At 48.2% G+C, this 24,335-nt stretch overlaps 1 protein-coding gene across 3 annotated transcripts in view; it reads right to left on the minus strand.

The window, feature by feature from the left end:
* Positions 1 to 4,594: 4,594 nt before the first annotated feature.
* Positions 4,595 to 24,335, minus strand: part of LOC142279228 (uncharacterized) — a 31,536-nt gene continuing 11,795 nt past the window's right edge. The window contains exons 2-4 of one of the 3 annotated variants that reach the window (XM_075332676.1): positions 9,406 to 9,529; positions 9,209 to 9,322; positions 4,595 to 6,434 (exon numbers count right to left, since the gene is read on the minus strand). In XM_075332676.1, coding sequence (XP_075188791.1) covers positions 5,347 to 6,434; positions 9,209 to 9,322; positions 9,406 to 9,490 — 1,287 coding nt within the window. In that variant the 5' untranslated portion in view covers positions 9,491 to 9,529 and the 3' untranslated portion in view covers positions 4,595 to 5,346. Of the gene's footprint in view, positions 6,435 to 9,208; positions 9,323 to 9,405; positions 9,559 to 24,335 lie in introns of those variants that run through there. The other 2 variants (XM_075332675.1, XM_075332674.1) reach the window with 2 other exon arrangements.

Below are 24,335 nucleotides of genomic sequence, written 5' to 3' on the forward strand. Positions count from 1 at the left end.
ACCATTTTCGCAGTTATCAGGTTGCCGACCACCACGGTAGGTAGTGGACAGGAGGGAGGGTCATTGTAAAGGGTAAGCATCTTACCTTCTTCCCTCTTTTTTCCTCATAATTAATTTGCACAAGGGTTGTGGATTTTAATAAGTATCAATACATTTTTGAAATTTTTAAAGGGTTATATGATTAGTTACACAATACCCCCCCTTTTTTCATATACTTTATTAAAGTAAACAAGAGAATTTACAGGAAGAAAAAAAAAAGAAGATTCAAATACGTGATTACTTCATGTCAACTTACAGAGAAGAGTATAAGCCACATCCCAACTAACAGCCCTTCTCTTACTATCATAAGGCACGCATATGATATGTAACCACCTTTTATAATACAGACAATCTCCTTCCAATTGAGAACTACACCTCAAACAAAGTGAAGCTACTGCCGAAAACAAAAAAAGAAAAGGAAAAAAATTTGAAGATTTAACGAGAACCAGAGAGAAAGGAAAGTAGCAAGGGGGAAAGATAAGGAAAAGAAGAGAATGGAAAGGGGGAGAGAAGAGCAACAGAAATACAATTTATTTATTTTTTACCACAAAACTGTTACTTGAACCAGGTAGCTTTTTTCACAAGGGTATCAGGACAAAATGAACCATAAAACGTATTGTGCAATTTTTCTTGAGTACGCAGATACCTCACATGTGGTGGAAAGTAATTGTTTGGGTGCATAGCGGGGCTCATAAGAGACAGAGCACCATTTGACAGCAAAATTGGTTGGAATCATTGGCAGACACCATGTCACGTTTGGAGAGCCCCTATGGTGCCTAAACAGTGGTGCTCCCCCACAAATTATCCCATTTTGGAACTAGACCCGTCAAGGAATTTATCTATATGTTTGGTGAGCCCCTTGTACCCCCAGGGGCTCCACAGAAGTTGATAACGTTGAACCGTGAAAATTATTTATTTTTTTTTACCACAAAATTTGTGCTTCAACCAGGTAGCTTTTTTCTTTTACAACGGTATCAGGAAAAACTGCACCATAAAACGTGTTGTGCAATTTTTCCTGAGTATGCAGATACTCCATATGTGATGGAAAGTAATTGTTTGGACACATGGCAGGGCTCAGAAGAGAAGGAGCGCCATTCGACTTTTTCAAACGCACAGATGCCGCACTTAACTGATCGGCCGCTGCAGGACGCAGTCGGATGAGATACAAAAAGCGTCGGGGATACGGAAAAAAAAGTCACACCAAAAATTGGCTGATCCGTTATGTGCATCCCTGATCAGCGCTCGGCTACTGCAGGCTGCACACACGGATGAGATGCAAAAAAACGACGCAAGCTGAAGCCAAAAAAAAAAAAGTCCTGCCGAAAATTGACCACGGATGCAGATATGCTATCTGCATCACTGATCAGCGCTCGGCGGGACGCACAGACAAATGTGGTGTAAAAACGGACAGAGGATACAAAAAAAAAATTATAGAACTGCAGGAGGAATAGAAGGCAGAAAGTGGACAGCTTCTTATAGGAGCAGCAGGCAGGCAGGCAGTTGGACAGCTCATTAGAAGACCCAGGAAGGACCCAGCGATGGAGGCAGATATGATCTGGCCAGTGCAGACCTTGGACGACCCGGTGGAGGCAGGTAAAGGACGTCGGAGGGAGAGCAGATGGAGAGGGGGAGACCGGAGAAGCAGAGGCAGAATGGGAGCAGAGTAGAAATCACGGCGGGGGCAGATCGCGGCAGGGGGCACATCAGCAGGGGGCAGATCGCGGCAGGGGGCACATCAGCAGGGAGCAGATCGCAGCAGGGGGCACATCAGCAGGGGGCAGATCGAGGCAGGGGGCAGATCGAGGCAGGGGGCAGGGACATCACAGAAGCACACAGTGGGCGATCACAAGAGCACACAGGGACCATCAGGGGGAGCGCGCAATACTCACGTGGAGCAGGAGCGTCGGCGCAGCGGTGGCGGCAGCAGCGTCGGCGTGGTATTACAAGTACCAGCCGGTGCACGCTGCAGACATGTTGGGGGAGGGCTTCCTAGACCACCAGAAGCCTGGGGAGGGAGGTCACCTCCAGATCAGACCGCCCCACTGCACGCTCATTGGAGCGATTGCGCGTCATAGCACGATCGCTCTAATCAGTGCTGCAGGGGTTGGGGGGTGCCATGTTTGAGCTTCAGCTATGATGTGCTGCAGCTGCTGCAGCACCTCATAGCAGGATCTCGCAGTATCGCACTGGTTCAGGCATTGTTTTAGCCAAAACCAGTGCGAACAACGTGGTTGGCAGTTCAGATTTAAACAGCCAATCACAACGATCGTTGATGGGGGTGGCGATGCCACCCCTCCTGGGGTCAAGCAAGGGTCTCCTGCTGTAGAAACAGCAGGGGACGTCATTTGAAAGCCATTGCTATGGCCACGGCAATCAAATGAATTTTAGGCAGTAAAGTTACGTCCCTGGTCGTTAAGTCACGTAAAAATAGGACGGAACTCTACCCACGGTCGTGAAGGGGTTAAAGTAGCTGTGCTGTCACACACCCTTCCCACCCAAGCTCTGTCAATTTTGGAGTGAAAATGCCAAAAGCCACCAAATATTGATGTGACGCCCTGGACCCCCAGGGGTCACAGTACACTAACATCACACACACACCCCCTCCTGGGTAGGTGACACCAGTCAGTCAATCAAATCCTTGTTGCCACCCTCCAGGCTTGATGTCCACACCAGGTGGTGCGGAGCCAGGTGGTGACCCCACCCACCGAGGAGTTCACAGGCCTGCAGGCGGGAAAAAGCAGTAGTTATAATGAGTTCATGTTAGGCAGTGGAAGTGAGAGGAGTGAAAACTGTCCAACTGGGTTGGAGCCCAGGCACGTTCAGCAAGGTCGGCAGACGGTGGTGGCCGTCTGCAGGAGTTGGTGTAGGTCAGCGGAACCGTAGGACCGGGGTCGGGCGGTGGCCCGCCGGTACCGAACCGTGGAGCAGATTGAAGCCAAGCACCAGGGCAGGGTACTCAGATCCCGACCAGGCTAGGAGCCGCCAAAAAGGTCAAATTATCTGATTGCGGTCTGGACCTCGGGTTCATTCCCACCTAAGTCCCGTCAGAAGGCAACAGCCCAACCCGTCCAGATAAGTGCCACCGCCAAGGGCCAGAGATCCAATGGCCAACGCCTGCGGGCAAACGGGCTCTCCCGACACGTACACGCCAGGGAGCGGACTACCCGTGGGAAGCCATAGGAGTCAAATACACTTACACAGGTGCAGGAAAACGACAGCCACCATCAACCCGTCCGGGGAGAGTGAGAACACCGCAGCCGGCTGTGGGCCCCATCCAACCAGCCGTTTGGTTTACCAGAGACTCTGTCCTTCTGTGTCTGAGTGAGTACCACCCGGCACCGCGCTGCACCGCAACGTTGCACCCGCGCCCACGCTGCCTCCCCGCCTCGGCACCTGCACCTATACTTCCTCTCCAAGCTCCCGAACCTGGGCCCCGGATCCAAAACCTTAGCTGCTCCCCGCCATCGCTCCCGGGATCCCCCGTCACCAGCAGCGGTGGTGTCCATTATCACCACAAACCTGTGGGTGGTGTCACGACCGACATCCCCAAAAACAGCCACCAAAAGAAACCTCCCCTTATCACTCGTGGGTGAGGAGGCGCTGCTCGAGCCCCCGGGACCGGCCCCGTGCTCGAGCCACCGAGGAGCAGAAGCACCGGACCCGAGCGTCAGCGATTCCAGGCGAGCGGCGTTCCGAACCCCTCCGCCCGCGACATTGACACATCTTTCCGAATTTTGAGAATTTTCAGAGCTTTCGTGACAATTTTTTTGGCATAGAAGCTTTGATGATTTGTGCCCAGAGCGTCTTAACTTCCACATATCTAGGATGCAGTGTGATTCAATTCTCCCCTCACTATTTTTGTGTGAAATGCCTACAGGTCTGCGCCAACTCTAGAGGTTCTGAGGCAAAATCATCACATCTAGACAATAGAGAAAGCTAGGCATGAAGAATATATATTTTACAAGCATTTATTGACAAAACAACAAGATTTGAAATGCAATTATATACAATGTGATATACTTCAGAGTTCCTATCTCCAATCTGGGGCTGCTCTTTTTAGTAAATAAAGCAGTGGTAAACCTGAGATTAGTGAATTATCTAAATATAATCCAATATCAAAACTATTAAAAAATATTCTTAGAGGCTTTCAAAAGGGCTAACAGTGTGCCAGCTAAAAAAGAAAATGAATATTCACTGTTCCCCACGCCATAATCCCGCCCACCTCTAGGCAATGAAGCCAGCGCCAACCAAGAGTTGGGCGGTATTATAAGCGTGAGGAGCAGTGAATATTCATTCTCTTTAATATTGGGTACATATGATCACCCAGCCGCCGGCTTATTGCTGTGGCTGTGCGATCACGTGTGTCTATTAGAGAATGAATATTCACTGCTCCCCAAGCCCATAATCCCGGCTGTGGGGAGCAGTGAATAATCTGTCAGCTTACGTCTGCGTGTAACTGGGGGCACATGGCAGTAATGTCATTCGCTGCGCCGCTTATATGCTAAAGTCACTTGCCAGCATCAGAAGAGAACACCATTCACCGGGAGAGCGGAGGGATGGTGAGTATAATCATTTATTTTTTTTATTTGTGCAGCGTTTTTGGGAAATATATACAAGAATGGGCTCGAGAGACAAGTATGGGGACATATATACTAGGACAAGAGCCATATATACCAGGATGGGGATCATATATGGGATACTATGGGATAAAGATGGGCAAAATATATACCAGGATGAAAAACATATATATAAGTATAAGAGACACATATACCTAGAAGGGGCCCAGTATGGGGGACATTAGTACAGAATTGGGGGATTTTATCCCCGTAACAGTGTTAGCAGCAGATCCTACCCATGAGAGTGCTTCATGACCACATTTTTTTTGCATTATTTTTTTCCCTATATTCCGCCTTCAAAACATAGGTGTGTCTTATGGTCCAAAAAATACAATAATTTCGAAAAAGAAAGAAAATGGTTCTTTCCCTCACAAATTCTTACTTAAGGAACTATAGCCGATTTTTAAGGAAAAAAACCCTTTAAATTATGGAACCATCATGATGGCTTCTCCCGTGTGACTCATCTGACAACAGGACCTGATTAATGATAAAATACATTTGGCAAATTCTGAAAGCAAAAATGGCTGCTCCACTGTTGGTTTTCTGATTTGGGCAAGACTTGATTTACCAGTTAAACATTTCAATTCTACACAACATGAAAAAGGTTCCTTCCCTGTGCGGCTTCTTCACATGTTTAACAAGATCTGATTTCTGAGAACTACAATTTACACATTCAGAACATAAAAATGGTTTATGTTGAGTGATTTTTTTGATGGTGAACAAGACCTGATTTCCTAGTAAAACATTTACCACATTCTGAACATGAAAATGGCTTCTCCCCTGTGTGACATCTTTGATGCACAACAAGTTCTGATTTTCGAATAAAAGATTTCCTACACTCTGAACATGAAAATGGCTTCTCCCCTGTGTGACATCTTTGATGCACAACAAGATCTGATTTTCGAATAAAAGATTTCCTACACTCTGAACATGAAAATGGCTTCTCCCCTGTGTGACATCTTTGATGCACAACAAGTTCTGATTTTTGAATAAAAGATTTCCTACACTCTGAACATGAAAATGGCTTCTCCCCTGTATGAGATCTTTGATGCCTAACAAAAGCTGATTTCTCAATAAAACATTTCCCACATTCTGAACATGAAAATGGCTTCTCCCCTGTGTGATATCTTTGATGTCTGACAAGATCTGATTTGAAATTAAAACATTTCCTACACTCTGAACATGAAAATGGCTTCTCCCCTGCGTGACGTTTTCCATGGTCAACAAGATTTGATTTCCTAGTAAAACATTTACCACATTCCAAGCATGAAAATGGCTTCGCCCCTGTGTGAGATCTTTGATGCATAACAAGATTTGATTTCTGAATAAAACATTTCCCACACTCTGAACATGAAAATGGCTTCTCTCCTGTGTGAATTCTTTGATGCTCAATAAGTTCTAATTTCCAAATAAAACATTTCCCACATTCTGAACATGAAAATGGTTTCTCCCTTGTGTGATATTTTTGATGGTTAGCAAAGATTATTTTCTGACTAAAACATTTTCCACATTCTGGGCATGAGAATGGCTTCTCCCTTGTAGTAGCCGTTTCATGTTCCACATCCCATCTGGAACGTTTATTTTGCTTACAATTCTGTGATAAATCGGAATTTTGGACTTGTTTGAAAAGATCTGATGATAAAGCTTTCCAAGGAAGAGCTGGAGGTATATCTGGGACAACAGCATGCTCTTCATATGTATCATGTGTGATACTTTCATCATCTGTTTTAAATTCTGAAGATAATAGATTTCCATCTGAACTCCCAATACAGTCATCTGCTAAAAATAAACACAATGTTATTATTTTTTAATGATATCTTGAAAGTACATTTTTTTTTTTAAAACCATAACATCAAAAACTAAATTAGGAAAAGAATGTATTCTGAATCTGTTGTCCAATTTCGACATCTAAAGGGCGCTTTACACGCCACGTGAAAGCACCCACCCCCGCCATTTGTGCATCACGGGCAAACCGCTGCCCCTGGCGCACAATATCGCTAGGAGCCGTCACACATACTTACCTTCCTAGTGACATCGCTGTGGCCGGCGAACAGCCTCTTTTCTAAGGGGGCGGTTCGTGCGGCATCACAGCGACGTCACACGGCAGACGTCCAATAGAAGCGGAGGGGCGGAGAGCAGCCGCATGGAAGTCACGCCCACCTCATTGCCGGAGGACGCAGGTACGGTGTTCGTCGTTCCTGGGTGTCACACGTAGCGATGTGTGCTGCCTCAGGAACGACGAACAACCTGCGTCCAGAACAAATAATGACATTTGGGAAATGGACGACGTGTCAACAATCAACGATTTGGTGAGTATTTTGCATCATTAGCAGTCTCTCGTACGTGTCACACGCAACGACGTTGCTAACGAGGCCGGATGTGCGTCACGAATTCCGTGACCTCAACGATGTCTCATTAGCGATGTCGTTGCATCTAACGGGGCCTTAAGAGTTACATCTTTGTTAATTTGAATTCCCCATTACTAGCACCAGTTCTCTGGAATGTGCTACAGGAAATAATCTGATTGATTGTCACAATGTGACTGCAAGATAATGAGGGACATGGGGCTCCTATACTGTCCATCACGCTAGGGGACCCTAAGCTATTCCTAACCTCTGGATTACCCCTGAAGATAGAGATGCCTAAGTCCCATGCCTTACTATTCTCCTGACCAAATCTAATCTGTTATCCCCCGCGGAAGGAAGGTAACCTATAGCTTGCATTAATGAAATAGTCCAGCCAGCATATACAGAAGGGGAGCGATAGATACTTTCTCCTCTACAGCATGTGATCAAAAACATTAACAAGCAACCCAGCAGAGAATAACTCTTGCTAGACTGCCCAAGCCTGTGTTTCGACGCCTGCATCTCCTTGCACTGCTCACAGACATCAGAGCAGTTAACAAGCAGAGTACAAGGATCTATAATTTCTACAGATTCAGATGTTGCCATGACAGTTGGCAAAACTTGCAAAAATCTCCTTGTAACATTGATCCACAACATAGACAATTTCAAAGAGATTTTTTTTTCAAAGACGAACATTAGTCCTGTTTCATACGTCAGTAAAAAACACAGTCGTTCTTTACTGACGTGTAAAAAACGCCTATGCGGTTGTCCATGTGCAATATGTGATACGTGATCCGTACTCCGTGATTGCCCATGGACATAACTCACCTGTCACGTTCCTGTTGTCCATGGTGCTGAACTCCTCGGCTCTGCAGCATCCGTTCACCGGTCTCTGCAGCTTCTTCCGGGTCGGCTCTGGCTGCATTCATGAATATGCATGAGCCAGCCAGGAAGCTGCAGAGAAAAGGCTGCACAGAACGTTGCTGGAAAGGTGAGTTGAAAATGTTTTTTACTTTATATGTAAATTTTTTTTCTGGTACGTGTTTCATGGACCACATCATAGTGTGGTTCGTGGGAAATCAGTAACACCAGAAATAAACGGACTTGTGTCCGTGCGGCAATCACGCGTGTACGCTGCACGGAAACACGGTCAGTGAAAAAAAAAGAAATCACTGATTTGTGAGCAGACCCATTGATTATAATGGGTCTGCATAGGTCAGTGATTCTGGTACGTATAAAAAAAAGCACAAACGTACCAGAATCACTGACGTCTGAAACAGGTCTCAAATAGTTACAGACAGATGCCGGATATTTAACGGGGTGTTCTGGGACTATAATGTTGATGACCTATCCTTACGCTTTGTAACCAAAGCAGGTAGCAGGGTCTTGCGGTCTGTGCAGACAAACATTGAGGCTCCAATTCATCAAGACCAGCGATGGACACTGACAAATGACGTCAGGGACTGGAGTGAGATTTCTGGCATAGGGAACACCGCAGTTTGTTATGAATTAGAAAAGTGGTGGCATCACACTCTTTTTCTGGCCAAGCTCTGCCCATTTTGGCAAAGCTGGTTAAAATTTGCGTGAACAAGCTTTTGGTCACATGACGTGATGTCAAAAAGGTCCTTAAGCAGTCCTATAATTGGCATATAAACACTGGGGCAGCTAGGAAAATGGGGGCCTGTGAGATTGCAGTTTGCTCTCCCTTTCCCCGAATACCAGTCCTGCATGCCAGCCTGTGTCCTGTTCAGTTTAGACTCCTGCAATTAAGAGACCTTTGGTTACATCATGTCACATGACTTTGAACTCATCAAAGGTCCTTAAACAATCAACCTTAGAATACAACTGATTGGGTCCCTAAGAAAGTGGAGTTCCTGAGAAATTGCGCAGTTTTACTCCTCCCAACACTGACTGTAACTAGGGCTTATTTTTGGAGTAGGGCTTATATTTCAAACATTGCCTAAAAATCCCATAAAATCATGCTAGGTCTTGTTTTCGGTGTAGGTCATATTTTCAGGGAAACAGGGTATTCATGAACCCTCTGCAGGTCTTTAAGTTGCCGTCATAATGTCATAGAGAAGGCACTAGAAACAAACACAGAAGAAGCAGAGGGAAAGAAAACACAGCTGAAAAAAATTAACAGAGCAGAACATCTAAAAATGTAAACACAAAATTAGTACGGAAAGTACATGAGTAGATATCTCTTACAGGATAGACCTGGGGGAAACACATCCTGAGGAACATCGGGATCTTCTTGTTTACAGTCCTGTGGGAGAAGAGGACAGGGACATCTCTCTGGTGTTGTCCTCTTACTGGATAGAACTGGAGGAGACACATACAGGGACTGAATTCATTCCTTACATACAGATAATTATAGGCCGTGTGTATTTAGTCCTGTCTATTACCTGGTGATGTGAGGGGCTGGGGAACCTCCATCATGACATCCTTGTACAGATCTTTGTGCCCTTCTAAATACTCCCACTCCTCCATGGAGAAATAGACGGTGACGTCCTGACACCTTATAGGAACCTGACACATACAATGATACCGAAGGGTTAGGTCTGACTCGACCGGATCAGGTGGTGCTAAATAGTGAAAAAACTCAAGATAATGTAGAAACTATAGCACACTTATAGAATAATGGAGAAAGTTCTTAGTGGTTTTTCAATGCTTTTTAATGGTGCTAATACAGAAAAAATTCCAAAGAGTATCAGTCCTAACGTTTCGACCTGTGATAGGTCTTCATCAAAGGATTTTATCTGTGTGTATATATCAAAAATCAACAATCAGTGTACAAGCAATAATGTGTCAATACAAAAAGGCGTGCAGTTCACTCACCACATGCGTTCCACCAACCAGGAAGTGCGCACTTACAGCAGCGGTATAAATAGCTCTATTATCTTTCCGGTATCCACTTACATCACCACTGCACGTCCTGGATTAGGGTGAGTTACACGAGTTATCTCACTCAGCTGATTTATTTGCTCATATTGGGATTCATTACTTTATCTTTGCCACCAGCAGAGAACCATGGTATTTTCACCACAGGAGAACCACTCCATTGTACATTGTATGCCATTTTGCTTCATTAATAGAGTGAGTTTCTACTCCACACGCCTGACACCTTTCTACCTACACCATTACTATAGGAGCTCAGCTTCCTTTAGTATGGGGCAGATTAATAAGGGCATTCTACATTTAAGGATATAATGCATATAATGTGACACATGATTCTTAAGTATACAAACTGCTTTCAGACTTGTCACCTTATTTAGTGTGGCTACATATCACGTATGCCAAGCCTTATTTGAGACAAGTTTATGATCTAAAATAGAATATTACATTTTATTGACACTATGTCATGTGGGATGGTTATAATGATATATGGTCCTATATACTCACCGTTCACACACCTATATATTCACCTTTACGCCCTCATAGGATGGTATAACATGTTTCATATTTTTAACAGAATATTTTTTACATGCATTACAGATTTTGTGCATAAAATACAAGTGCTATACATTGATATGATATGTGGTGGCCTTTGTCCGTCGTTGCAATTTACCTTTGGTAAGATAAGAAGAATTTTCCTGGTATTTACCTGACCTGAGGGTGAAATAAACTATTCACCTAGAGGTGTGTATTCTATAGACACAATCATTAATTCTTCACAACTTCTCCTTTCCCCCATCCCCCCCCCCTCTTTTCTGAAAAATCTTTTTCCCCCTTCTCTTACACTATCTAACTATATTTGTATTTCATCAAAGCTATACATATATTCACTATATGAATCTGTCTATCAGCAACATCCATAGATCTACTGTAGTTACTGACTTGTCAACTTCATCATAAAAGTTATTCTATACGAATATTTAAGGTACGCAAACGTTTGTCACACATACATGATACACTCACAACCTTGAAAACGTCAAAAAAACTATTTCCGTTAGGTTTCATGATTATAGACGTTTGACTCATAATCGGGCACATTTGTCCGTGTCAATTTACAACTTAAGGTTGTTCTATTAGGTATGTGCTTGATGCCCTTTTCCTTTCTTTCCTTTTCTCCCTTATTATTATATTTTTTTGCTACTATGTTTATTTCATATATGTGTGATCTTGTTTTGAACTATGCTTGTTTTATATGATATGGTGGAAATATGATTGTTGTACGTATACCATCTCTCACTTGTAAAGCGCCATGGAATAAATGGCGCTATAATAATAAATAATAATAATATTTAAGAGGCTTTAAACTACATACTTAGTGATGTATTGATATGTCATTTCTGTACATATATGACTTGCATGTTTTTGTATTGACACATTATTGTTTGTACACTTATTGTTGATTTTTGATATATACACACATTCATATATACATACATTCTTTTGAGGAAGACCTATCACAGGTCGAAACGTTAGGACTGATACTCTTTGGAACTTTTTCTGTATTGGCACCATTAAAAAGCATTGAAAAACCACTAAGAACTTTCTCCGTTTTTCTATGTGTGCTATAGTCTCTACATTATCTACATACAATGATACCGTCACCCCCGATCCCTCCATAGCGTTACTGTATAATGTCCCAGCATTCCCAGCAGTGTCACCTCTCCAGTCAGCAGCTCAGTCATCTTGTAGGTGAGTTCTAGGATCTTCTGGTCATTGATGTCCTCATGTATCGGGGGGTGAGGTGGAGGCCCCGTGATTGGGCTCAGGGGTCTTCCCCATCCCACAGACACAGGGGCCTGACAGCGCTCACTAGAGGTCTTCTTCACTACTGTGTAATCCTGGTTATGGAGAGACAGTAATAAATCTCACTCCAGACATTTCCAGAGTCCTCACCTCTCCAGTTCTGTCCATCTGTTATTCCCATAGATAAGAATGATGTAATGTGACTGTGAGGTAAATCCGGAGATATGACGATAAATCATGATATTCAAGTATGTCAGGAAGCCCTCTCCTGGTGTCACCCCCCCTTTCCTTCACACAACTGGTTTAGCAACAAATCCCATGGCCATGTCCTGTGATATGGAGATGAGGTGGTGTGGGAACAATGGACACAGGATGACTCCCTGCCGTCACCCTGTAACAAGAGTTGTATCTCATTAGCAAGGCTATGGAAATAGCCAGACAGAACGACTCCAGTAAAAAATGGTTCATATCTCGCAAGCCATATTTCCGATAAATATGGCAACCATAAAAATGGTGTCTCCGCATGCGGACGATGCCGGCACACCCTTTTTATGGGAGCAGGACATTGGGAAATGCCCCAGGCGTGATATCAGCCAATGGGGAACTGGCAGACAGGTCAGGAGTCCCCTCGTTCTGTAGCTAAATTCATAACTGTCACAATGAGAGCATTGGCGTCCGCCTACGACGCTCCCAGGCAAAGTTATGGCCCATATTCCATGTTGTGGATTGTCCATAACTCAAGCCAGGGGTGGAGCAGTGCTCCCTCTGAGGTCACTAAGGTAGGAGGGGACCTGGATTTGCCCAGGTTGATAACCCTACTTCGGCCATTTTCCAGTGTTCTTTTCGCTGGGGGCACGTGTAGGAAACATCTGTGGGAAGGATCCTAGAAACCTGGGTACAGCGCCCCCCTGTGGCCAGACGCAACAAGGTAACTGCTGGAACTGTGTATGCCTGTTTGTAACCCATGCTTTGATTGTAACTGTACTCTGACATATGTATATTCTGTAGATTCCCTATTGTATATATTGTAGTTCTAGTGTGCTTTAGGCTGATTAAATTATATAATTAATCTTGGGCTGTTCTGTTATCTCGATCTTGAATCCCACGTCTGTGTGTTCGGCTAATAGTTACCGTAAATCGGTTGGTGGCAGCGAATTGTGCCAAGGATTATTGTGGGGAGGCCAGTGAGATTCGGGGAGATTTTATATATTCCGCCCGCGGAGGTCGGGGGAATATATACCTTACTCTCACCGGGGACCCTTCAATAATCGGCATAAGTAGTATAGCGGCCTCCTTGCTTATTGTCGGGCAATTCCATAATTGGCCTGACTATAAGAGGGGCGCTAGAGAGCGCGTCACGTGCTCTGTCTGTCGGTCGGGAGGTATAAAGGAGGGGTGACCCCCACTTGTTACCCCCCGATTGTGACGTACTGGTAGCCAGCGCGGGGGATTTCTGAGTGACCCCCCCGGTGGTTCGTGACATATTGGTGGCAGCAGTGGGATCGAGATAATAGTGTGTGTGAGTGTGAGACCCATACTCCCAGACACTAAAGACTGCCTGCAGCAGCTGTGGCTGCTGGGGTCTTCAGACTAGCTCAACACTAGAGTGTCAGAGTGCAGATACTGTAAGGTGTGTGGAGGCATCAGGTGTCAGTTCTGTGTCAGTGACCAAAAGTCTGCAAGAATGGCTGATGGCACCAGGAGCAGAGCTATGCAACTGGCCAATGCTAAGGCAGGAGCCGAAGAGAGGGAGGACGGTGCTGTGGACAGCAATGAGGAGGTTGCCCACGAGTCCTCCAGGAGCTCGACGCCAGAAAACCGTTCTGCCGAGGACATTGCGCAACCTGGCACTGCTGGACAAGATGAGGAGGAGCTCACCCAAGGTTCCTCAACGAGCCAGATGCCAGCCCTCCGCTCTGAAAGGGACAGTGAATCGCCTAGCTCTGCAGCGTGCCGCAGATCACCACGTGCCATTCCACCGAGCCTGGGAGGCTCGGATAGCCTTCTTCAAATGGCTATGGCCCTTCTCCAGGCTGGAGACCAGAAGGGCTACAAGGAACTCCTGGCAGAGCGCAGGGCAGAGCGGCACGCAGAGCGTGAGGCTGCGGAGCGAGAGCGGCAGGCAGCGCGTGAAGAGCGAGAGCGACAGGCAGACCGTGACTACCAGCTGCAGCTAGCTCAGCTCCGGCTCTCATCAGCCACATGTGACCTTCGAGACACCAAACTTCCAAAGGTCCGTGTTGAGGACTTCCCAGTGCTGGAGAAGGATGGAGACTTGGACTCTTTCTTGACTGCTTTTGAACGGACTTGCTTGCAGCACCATCTGGACAAGGACCAGTGGGCCAAATACCTGACCCCCCGTTTAAGGGGTAAGGCCCTGGATATCCTTGGGGACTTGCCTGCTGAGGCAGATCAGGGCTACGACACCATCAAGCGGGCCCTGATCCAACAGTACAACCTCACTCCAGAGTCCTACCGCAAGAAGTTCCGGAGCCTACAGAAGGGACCAAAGGACTCCTGGGCTGACCACCGGCGGGCACTTGCCCGAGCTGCCGACCACTGGACCCAAGGCCTGCAGCTTTCCACCGGACCGGAGATCCTGGACTTGTTCATCACGGAGCAACTCTTGTGGAACTGCCCTGAGGATCTCCGCCAGTTCATCCGAGACCAGAAGCCAAAGGGGTCCACGGCTACAGCTGCCCTTGCCGATGACTACACCAACAACCGGGCCCCTGAGGCCAGGAGAGCGGCCACCAGCAGCACCTGGAGAGGGGGTAAGATGAACTCTGCGACTGCCCCACCTGCCCCTAGACTGCAGGGGGTGTCCCCCTCAACTCCCCTCTCCAGGCCCGTGGCAGAACCAAGACGGTGCCACCAGTGCAACCTACCTGGACACTTCAAGGCCATGTGCCCTCAGCGTCCCAAGGCCCCGGCTCCGTCCCCGTCCCAAGGGCCGCCCAAGGTGTATTGTGTGGGTGGGGGTGGTGGTAGGTCCCTGGACAGCTTCCAACCTGTCACCGTCGGCCGGTCTGTGACCATAGGACTGCGAGACAGCGCCTCGGAGGTGACTCTGGTGCGGCCTGAGATGGTGTCCCCCCAAGACTTGATCCCTGGAAAAACCCTCGCTGTCTCCGGGATTGGAGGCACTGACCCGGCGCTGCCTGTTGCTGACATTTATGTGGACTGGGGCGCAGGGCGAGGGGTGAGGGAGGTGGGGGTAACTGATCGGATCCCCGCAAACGTGCTACTTGGGACAGATTTGGGGCAGATAACCTCCCAGTTTGGGCCCCCACCAAGGGCTGAACCTTCAGCCAGTACTGACATGACTCCTGACAATGTTAATGTGTTATCTATGAATGATGTAAGGGAGGAGGGAGTGAACTCTGATATTTCTGCTTGCACAGACACCATAGACACACACGCAGCTGCAGCTGTGACAGGAGGGGAGGGGGTCAGAGAAAGGTGTGACAATGCCTCTACAAGTAATCAGCCTGTGAGCTGGGATCTGTTGCCCTCTGAAGGGATAAGCAGAGAGCAGGGTGCTGCAGGGGGAGGACCAGTGTGTGGGGTGGGGGCTACCACAGCAAATGTGGGGTCCCCAGAGATTTCACAGTGGGGTTCTGTTGCTGCAGGAGGGGAACAGGCAGGTGAGATTGGGGCCGGTCCAGGAGCGGAAGTGCTCCCAGGTAAGATCTCGGTGCATGGTTCCCCCACAACCGGGGTGTCAGGAAGCCAGGTAGGCCTGCCTGAACCGGCGACTTGGTCAGGAACGGAGGAGGAGCAGGCACGACCCACGGTCGCAGCGGCTGTGGCCGCTGTCACCCGCAGTGGGAGTGCTGGAAGCCAAGGGGCCTCCCGGAGGTCCGATAGCTCTTCCCCTTCTGACCAAGTGGCAGCCGAGTCAGGTGGAGGCCAGGACACAGGTCCCGGGGTACTGACTGAAGATGTGACAGTCTCGTCGATTCTGGCCACATCTAGTCAGGGGTTTCAGGCAGCGTTAGAAGCTGACGACAGCCTGAAAGCTCTTAAGGAGCAGGCGGCACAGCCTCCCTCGGACTCGGACCCGGAGCGAGTGGTCTGGGACCAAGGACGGCTGTACCGGGCCACGGTCCAGCAGGGTTCACCGGAGGCGTGGCCCAGGGACCGACAGTTGGTGGTACCCTATCCGTTCCGGACGGAGTTGTTGCGGATCGCACATGAGATTCCGATGGCCGGACACCTAGGGATCGCTAAGACCAAGGCCAGGGTAAACCAGCATTTCTACTGGCCAAAAATGGGGGCCGATGTGGCTGCCTACTGCCGTTCGTGTGAAACCTGTCAGAGAGTGGGGAAGGCGGGGCCACGCCCCAAAGCCCCACTGGTATCTCTGCCCATCATCGATGAGCCTTTCAGGAGGGTGGCTGTGGATCTGGTCGGCCCGCTGGCCATCCCCAGCAGCTCCGGGAAACGCTTCATACTGACGGTAGTGGACTATGCCACCCGGTACCCAGAAGCAGTGGCCTTGTCGTCCATTCGGGCTGACAAGGTGGCCACCGCATTGCTGGAGATTTTCTCCCGAGTGGGTTTTCCCCAGGAAATGCTCACTGACCGGGGGACCCAATTCATGTCCCAGCTGATGGAGGCCCTCTGTAAGCAAGTCCAGGTGCGACATCTGGTGGCCAGCCCGTACCATCCACAGACTAATGGCCTGTGCGAGCGGTTCAATGGCACCTTAAAGCAGATGCTTAAGATGTTGGTCGACTCCCATGGGCGTGACTGGGAGCGGTATCTCCCACACCTGTTATTTGCTTACCGGGAGGTTCCACAGGCCTCAACAGGATTCTCACCGTTTGAGCTCCTGTACGGGCGACGTGTGCGGGGCCCCCTGGCTCTGGTGAAAGAGGCTTGGGAAGGGGATTTGGCCACCCCTGGAGTGTCGGTTATCGAGTATGTCATGCGCTTCCGGGACAAAATGCAGGCCTTGACGCAACTGGTACACGACAATATGGCTCAAGCCCAGGCCGATCAGAAGCGTTGGTACGACCAGAACGCTTGTGAGAGGACCTACCAAGCGGGTCAAAAGGTGTGGGTACTGGTCCCCGTACCACAGGACAAGCTTCAGGCAGCCTGGGAAGGCCCATACCTCGTGTACCAGCAGCTCAACCCTGTAACGTACCTGGTCACCCTGGACCCTGCCCGTGGAAGGCGGAAGCCCTTCCATGTGAACATGATGAAGGCACATCATGAGCGGGAGGCATGTGCGCTCCCCGTGTGCAACCTGCCCGAGGAGGGAGAAGCGGAAACCCTCTTGGATATGCTAGCCCAGGTTAGGGCAGGCGGATCCATTGAGGATGTGGAGGTTGGCCACCAGCTCTTGGAGGACCAACGGTCCCAGCTGTGGGCCACCCTACACCCCTTCCGGGGGTTGTTTACCAACCAGCCCGGAAGGACTGACTTGGCTGTCCATCACGTGGACACTGGGGATCATCCCCCGATCCGGCGTTCAGCATATCGGGTCTCCCTGGAGGTGCAGCAACACATGCGCCAGGAGATTGACGAGATGCTGAAGCTGGGGGTGATCCAGGCATCCAACAGCGCTTGGGCCTCGCCTGTAGTCCTCGTCCCTAAGAAGGACCGAACCACTCGGTTCTGCGTGGACTACAGGGGGCTCAATGCTGTCACGGTCGCCGATGCGTACCCAATGCCACGCATCGATGACCTGCTCGATCAGTTGGCCGGGGCTCAGTACCTGACCATCATGGATCTGAGCCGGGGATATTGGCAGATCCCCCTGACTCGCAAGGCCAGGGAACGCTCTGCCTTTATTACCCCATTTGGACTGTACGAGTCCACGGTGATGCCATTCGGGATGAGGAATGCCCCTGCCACTTTCCAGCGGATGGTCAACACCCTGCTCAAGGGACTTGAAGGGTACGCGGCCGCGTACCTGGATGACATTGCCGTCTTCAGTCCCACCTGGGAGGACCACCTAGAGCATCTAGCACAGGTGCTCAGGCGGATCCACCGGGCAGGTTTGACCATCAAGCCGGGAAAGTGTCAGCTGGCCATGAGCGAGGTCCAGTACCTCGGTCACCGGGTAGGTGGGAGAACACTGAAGCCCGAGCCTGAGAAAGTGGAAGCCATCGCATCCTGGCCCACCCCCAGGACCAAGAAGCAGGTGATGTCCTTCTTGGGGACCGCTGGGTACTATAGGAGGTTTGTTCCATGCTATAGTAGCCTGGCAAAGCCCTTGACGGACCTCACCAAGAAGAAGCTGCCCTCTGCAGTCGATTGGACAATGGACTGCGAGACAGCCTTCCGGGCCCTAAAGGACGCCCTGTCCAGCCCGCCCGTGCTACAGGCAGCCGACTTCACGCGGCCGTTTGTAGTACAGACCGACGCCAGTGACTTCGGCCTCGGTGCGGTGCTCAGCCAGGTGGACTCTGCGAGCCAAGAGCACCCAGTCTTGTACCTGAGCAGGAAGCTGTTACCAAGGGAAGTTGCCTATTCCACGATGGAGAAGGAGTGCCTGGCCATAGTGTGGGCCCTGCAGCGTCTGCAACCCTATCTATACGGGCGCCACTTCATCGTGGAGACGGACCACAATCCCCTCAGCTGGTTGCACACCGTCTCTGGGACGAATGGGCGATTGTTGCGATGGAGCCTTGCGCTCCAGCAATACAACTTCACCATTCGCCACAAAAGGGGCCGTGACCACGGTAACGCAGACGGGCTGTCCCGACAAGGAGAGGTCGCGGACGGGCGCACGGGGGAACACCGGAGTGTGCTGCCCCCTAGCGCCCTCAAAAGGGGGGAGGTGTGAGGTAAATCCGGAGATATGACGATAAATCATGATATTCAAGTATGTCAGGAAGCCCTCTCCTGGTGTCACCCCCCCTTTCCTTCACACAACTGGTTTAGCAACAAATCCCATGGCCATGTCCTGTGATATGGAGATGAGGTGGTGTGGGAACAATGGACACAGGATGACTCCCTGCCGTCACCCTGTAACAAGAGTTGTATCTCATTAGCAAGGCTATGGAAATAGCCAGACAGAACGACTCCAGTAAAAAATGGTTCATATCTCGCAAGCCATATTTCCGATAAATATGGCAACCATAAAAATGGTGTCTCCGCATGCGGACGATGCCGGCACACCCTTTTTATGGGAGCAGGACATTGGGAAATGCCCCAGGCGTGATATCAGCCAATGGGGAACTGGCAGACAGGTCATGAGTCCCCTCGTTCTGTAGCTAAATTCATAACTGTCACAATGAGAGCATTGGCGTCCGCCTACGACGCTCCCAGGCAAAGTTATGGCCCATATTCCATGTTGTGGATTGTCCATAACTCAAGCCAGGGGTGGAGCAGTGCTCCCTCTGAGGTCACTAAGGTAGGAGGGGACCTGGATTTGCCCAGGTTGATAACCCTACTTCGGCCATTTTCCAGTGTTCTTTTCGCTGGGGGCACGTGTAGGAAACATCTGTGGGAAGGATCCTAGAAACCTGGGTACAGCGCCCCCCTGTGGCCAGACGCAACAAGGTAACTGCTGGAACTGTGTATGCCTGTTTGTAACCCATGCTTTGATTGTAACTGTACTCTGACATATGTATATTCTGTAGATTCCCTATTGTATATATTGTAGTTCTAGTGTGCTTTAGGCTGATTAAATTATATAATTAATCTTGGGCTGTTCTGTTATCTCGATCTTGAATCCCACGTCTGTGTGTTCGGCTAATAGTTACCGTAAATCGGTTGGTGGCAGCGAATTGTGCCAAGGATTATTGTGGGGAGGCCAGTGAGATTCGGGGAGATTTTATATATTCCGCCCGCGGAGGTCGGGGGAATATATACCTTACTCTCACCGGGGACCCTTCAATAATCGGCATAAGTAGTATAGCGGCCTCCTTGCTTATTGTCGGGCAATTCCATAATTGGCCTGACTATAAGAGGGGCGCTAGAGAGCGCGTCACGTGCTCTGTCTGTCGGTCGGGAGGTATAAAGGAGGGGTGACCCCCACTTGTTACCCCCCGATTGTGACGTACTGGTAGCCAGCGCGGGGGATTTCTGAGTGACCCCCCCGGTGGTTCGTGACAGTGACGTCATCAGAATCTCTCACCTCTCCAGTAAGCCGGAAGAGGATCTCTAGGGTGAGGTGTAATATCCTCTCCGCCATCTTGTCCCTGTCCATATCCATCCTTGTTAAGAAATTTTCTGAAACAGAATAAAATCACTGAGAAGATCCGATATTATAAGGACTTGAATGGGAAGGAGATGAGCCTATATGGAAAATTAGTGGAGATAAGGGAGGTGAGATATCATTTGGGTAGTAAAAAAAAATATCATGAAATGTGCTATGTAAATAGTACAACTGTAAAGGTGGTATCACACATAGCGACGATGACAACGTCGCTGCTAAGTCACCATTTTCTGTGACGTAGCAGCGACATCCCGTCGCTGTCGCTGTGTGTGACATCCAGCAACGACCTGGCCCCTGCTGTGAGGTCGCCGGTCGTTGCTGAATGTCCTGCTTCATTTTTTGGACATTGCTCTCCCGCTGTGAAGAACACATCACTGTGTGTGACAGCGAGAGAGATGAACTGAAGCGAGCAGGGAGCCGGCTTCTGGCAGCATGCGGTAAGCTATAACCACGGTAAACATCTGGTAACCAAGAAGCCCTTTCCTTGGTTACCCAATTTTTACCTTAGTTACTAGCGTCCGCCGCTCTCACGCTGCCAGTGCCGGCTCCCTGCTCCCTGCACACGTAGCTGGAGTACACATCGGGTATCTAACCCGATATGTACTCTGGCTAGGAGTGCAGGGAACAGGGAGCCGGCAGTGGCAACGTGAGAGCGGCGGACGCTAGTAACTAAGGTAAATATCAGGTAACCAAGAGAAGTGCTTTCCTTGGTTACCTGATATTTACTAGTTACGCTTCCACGCGTAACCTGACCTGATAAGGTCAGATCGCTGGTCTTGATCGCTGCTGCGTCGCTATGTGTGACACCACCCTAAAAGTAGCACATTATCTTTATGATAAAAAAAACAATTCTTCATACGGAAATGTGAGCGGAAAAATAAAAGCGTAATTGCTCCCGGAATAAAAGTAGGAAAATAAGAAAGTACAAAAACAAATAATTTCCCAGTTTTTCGGTTAACAGGGCATTGGAATTAGGATTCAATGTATTCTTGTTTCTAACGGAAGAAGAGGGGCCCGCACATGGCGTACGGATCGGTGCACTCGCTGACGCACAAAATTTACCACCCATTTCTTGTATGAATGGAGCAAAATAGTGAAAGTTAACCCAATTACAAAATGTGCCCACGTTACAGTATATTTCACTCCTAAACTTGAAGAACTATGTAAATAAAAAAAGTTTAGATATTTTAAACTGGTTTCGGACTGTTCATAGACTTTACACGTCTGTGCCATCTGACTCCTACTCTGCAGTGATGTTCTACAATGTCGTTACATAGCAGCGCATAAACAAACATGTAGCAATGGAGAGGAAATCTCTACATAAGGCAGAGACTGTTTATTACTGCCTCTGCCTTCTCTGTCACTGTATACACAGCTCTGCGGTGCAGTGCAGCTGGAACAGCTGTCAGGGAACTGACAGTGACACAGATCTCTGTGTGAGAGCCCATCCACCATCAGTACTTGCCAACTGTAATTGTTTGGGATCTGGTAAGTGCGATTTTTGTTTTTTTTGGGGGGATTTGGTTTCTTTTGGGGGTGTCTGCTTTCTTTCATACGAGTCCTGCCGTATTCTTTAACTTTTTTAGCTGCTTGGACACTTTTCTATGTGATCGCAAGTATGGCTTATTTTTGCAGTAGGGTCCTGTGGTGAGCCCAGCGCTGGATCCCCTGCAGTTCGCCTACCAGCATGGCATCGGGGTGGAGGACGCTGTCATCTACCTGCAGCACCGATGTCTCTCTCACCTAGAGTAAGCAGGAAACACTGTGAGGGTCACGTTCTTTGACTTCTACAGTGCTTTCAACACCATCCGGCCTGCTCTGCTGAGAGGGAAGCTGGAGGGAGCCAGAGTGGACAAGCAGCTGACAGCATGGACGATCGACTACCTCACCAACAGACCACAGCATGTGAGGCTTCACGACTGTGTGTCTTATGTGGTAGTCTGCAGCACAGGGGCACCACAGGGCACGGTCCTCTCACTCTTTCTGTTCAGTTTGTACACGTCAGACTTCAGGTATAACTCGGACCACTGCCACTTTCAGAAGTTCTCGGATGATACGGCCATCATTGGATGCGTATCAGACAGGAATGACTAGGAATACAGGGGTGTCATCTGTGACTTTGTTGGCTGGTGTGAGACCAACGCTCTTCAAGTAAATGCCTGCAAGACGAAGGAGATGGTCATATACCTTAGGAGGAAGTCACCCCCTACAGCACCGGTGAACATCCAGGGAAAAGTTGTTGAGACAGTGGACTCTTAAAAGTACCTGGGTGTTCACCTCAACAATAAGATGGACTGGACTACGAACACAGACGTCCTGTATAAGAAGGGCCAGAGTCGACTCCACCTACTGAGGAGGCTGAGGTCCCTCGGTGTCTGCAGGACTCTGTTAAAGACATTCTACGACACGGTGGTAGCATCTGCCCTTTTTTATGGAGTGGTCTACTGGGGGGCTGGATGTACTGAAAAGGACAGGAACAAAATTGACAAATTGATACGGAGGTCAAGCTCTGTGCTTGGATGTCTTCTGGAGCCTGTGGTTGTGGTGGGTGAGAGGAGGATGTTAGCAAAGCTGACAGCCATCATGAAAACCCCCCTCCACCCTCTGCATGAAACCGTGGGGGGCCTGAGCAGCTCCTTCAGTCAGAGACTTAAACATCCTCGCTGCAGGACGGAGGGCTTCCGTAGGTCCTTCATTCCAACTGCAGTTAGACTGTATAACACATCATGATGTTATCATTCAATTAGATAATTCACCTACACTGCCATCACTAATATGCACCTTCATATACATATATTTATTTGCTGTGTTAGGTATAGGTACAGTACAGACCAAAAGTTTGGACACACCTTCTCATCTCTAGAACAACTATTAAGAGGAGTCTTTGTGCAGCAGGCCTTCATGGTAAAATAGCTGCTAGGAAACCACTGCTAAGGACAGACGACAAGCAGAAGAGACTTGTTTGGACACAAGGAATGGACATTAGACCAGTGGAAATCTGTGCTTTGGTCTGATGAATCCAAATTTGAGCTCTTTGGATCCAACCACCGTGTCTTTGTAGAAAAGGTGAACGGATGGACTCTAAATGCCTGGTTCCCACCATGAAGCATGGAGGAAGAGGTGTGATGGTGTGGGGGTGCTTTGCTGGTGACACTGTTGGGGATTTATTTAAAATTGAAGGCATACAGAACCAGCATGACTACCACAGCATCTTGCAGCGGCGTGCTATTCCATCCGGTTTGCACTTAGTTGGGCCATCATTTATTTTTCAACAGGACAATGACCCCAAACACACCTCCAGGCTGTGTAAGGGCTATTTGACTAAGAAGGAGAGTGATGGGGTGCTACCCTAGATGACCTGGTCTCCACATTCACCAGACCTGAACTCAATCGAGATGGTTTGGGGTGAGCTGGACCACAGAGTGAAGGCAAAAGGGCCAACAAGTGCTAAGCATCTCTGGAAACTCCTTCAAGACTGTTGGAAAACCATTTCCAGTGACTACCTCTTGAAGCTCATCAAGAGAATGCCAAGAGTGTGCAAAGTAGTAATCAAAGCAAAAGGTGGCTATTTTGAAGAACCTAGAATATAAGACATATTTTCAGTTGTTTCACACTTTTTTAAGTATTTCATTCCGCATGTGTTAATTCATAGTTTTGATGCCTTCAATGTGACTCCACAATTTTTAGAGTCATGAAAATAAAGAAAACTCTCTGAATGAGAAGGTGTGTCCAAACTTTTGGTCTGTACTGTACATTGTTATATATCACATGTGTATAGTGTTTTTATCTTTTTTTCTTTATTCTATCCCACCCTCTCCTTGAGCTGCAGTAATGTGCAAATTTCCCCACTGTGGGATCAATAAAGTTTATCGTTACATAGTTACTTAGGTTGAAAAAAGACCTAGGTCCATCTAGTTCAACCTTCCTCCACCAGTTCTACATTTGGTCACTAAGTCATTTATAACCAACAATGTTTTGTGTACTGAGGAAATCATCCAGCCCTTTTTTAAAAGCTGTTATAGTATCTGCCATTACTACCTCTTGTGGTCGGCATTCCACAGTCTGACTGCTCTAACTGTAAAGAACCCTTTCCTATTTAGCTGTCGGAATCGCTTTTCTTCCACTCGCAGTGAGTGCCCCCCTGGTCCTTAGTACTGTCTTTGGAAGAAATAAGTCATGTGCCAGTCCTTTATATTGACCACACATGTATTTATACATATAAATGAGATCTCCTCTGAGACGTCTTTTTTCTAAGCTAAACATATCTAACTTTTTCAACCTGTCATCATATGGGAGGCCTTCCATTCCTTGTAATAGTCTAGTTGCCCGCCTTTGAACTGACTCTAACTTCTGAATGTCCTTTTTAAAATGTGGAGCCCAAAACTGGATCCCGTATTCCAGATGTGGCCTTACAAGTGATTTATAGAGGGGTAACAATACGTTGGGATCGCGGGATCT

Source organism: Anomaloglossus baeobatrachus, unplaced genomic scaffold, assembly GCF_048569485.1.
Source record: "Anomaloglossus baeobatrachus isolate aAnoBae1 unplaced genomic scaffold, aAnoBae1.hap1 Scaffold_428, whole genome shotgun sequence".
Lineage (NCBI taxonomy): Eukaryota > Metazoa > Chordata > Amphibia > Anura > Aromobatidae > Anomaloglossus > Anomaloglossus baeobatrachus.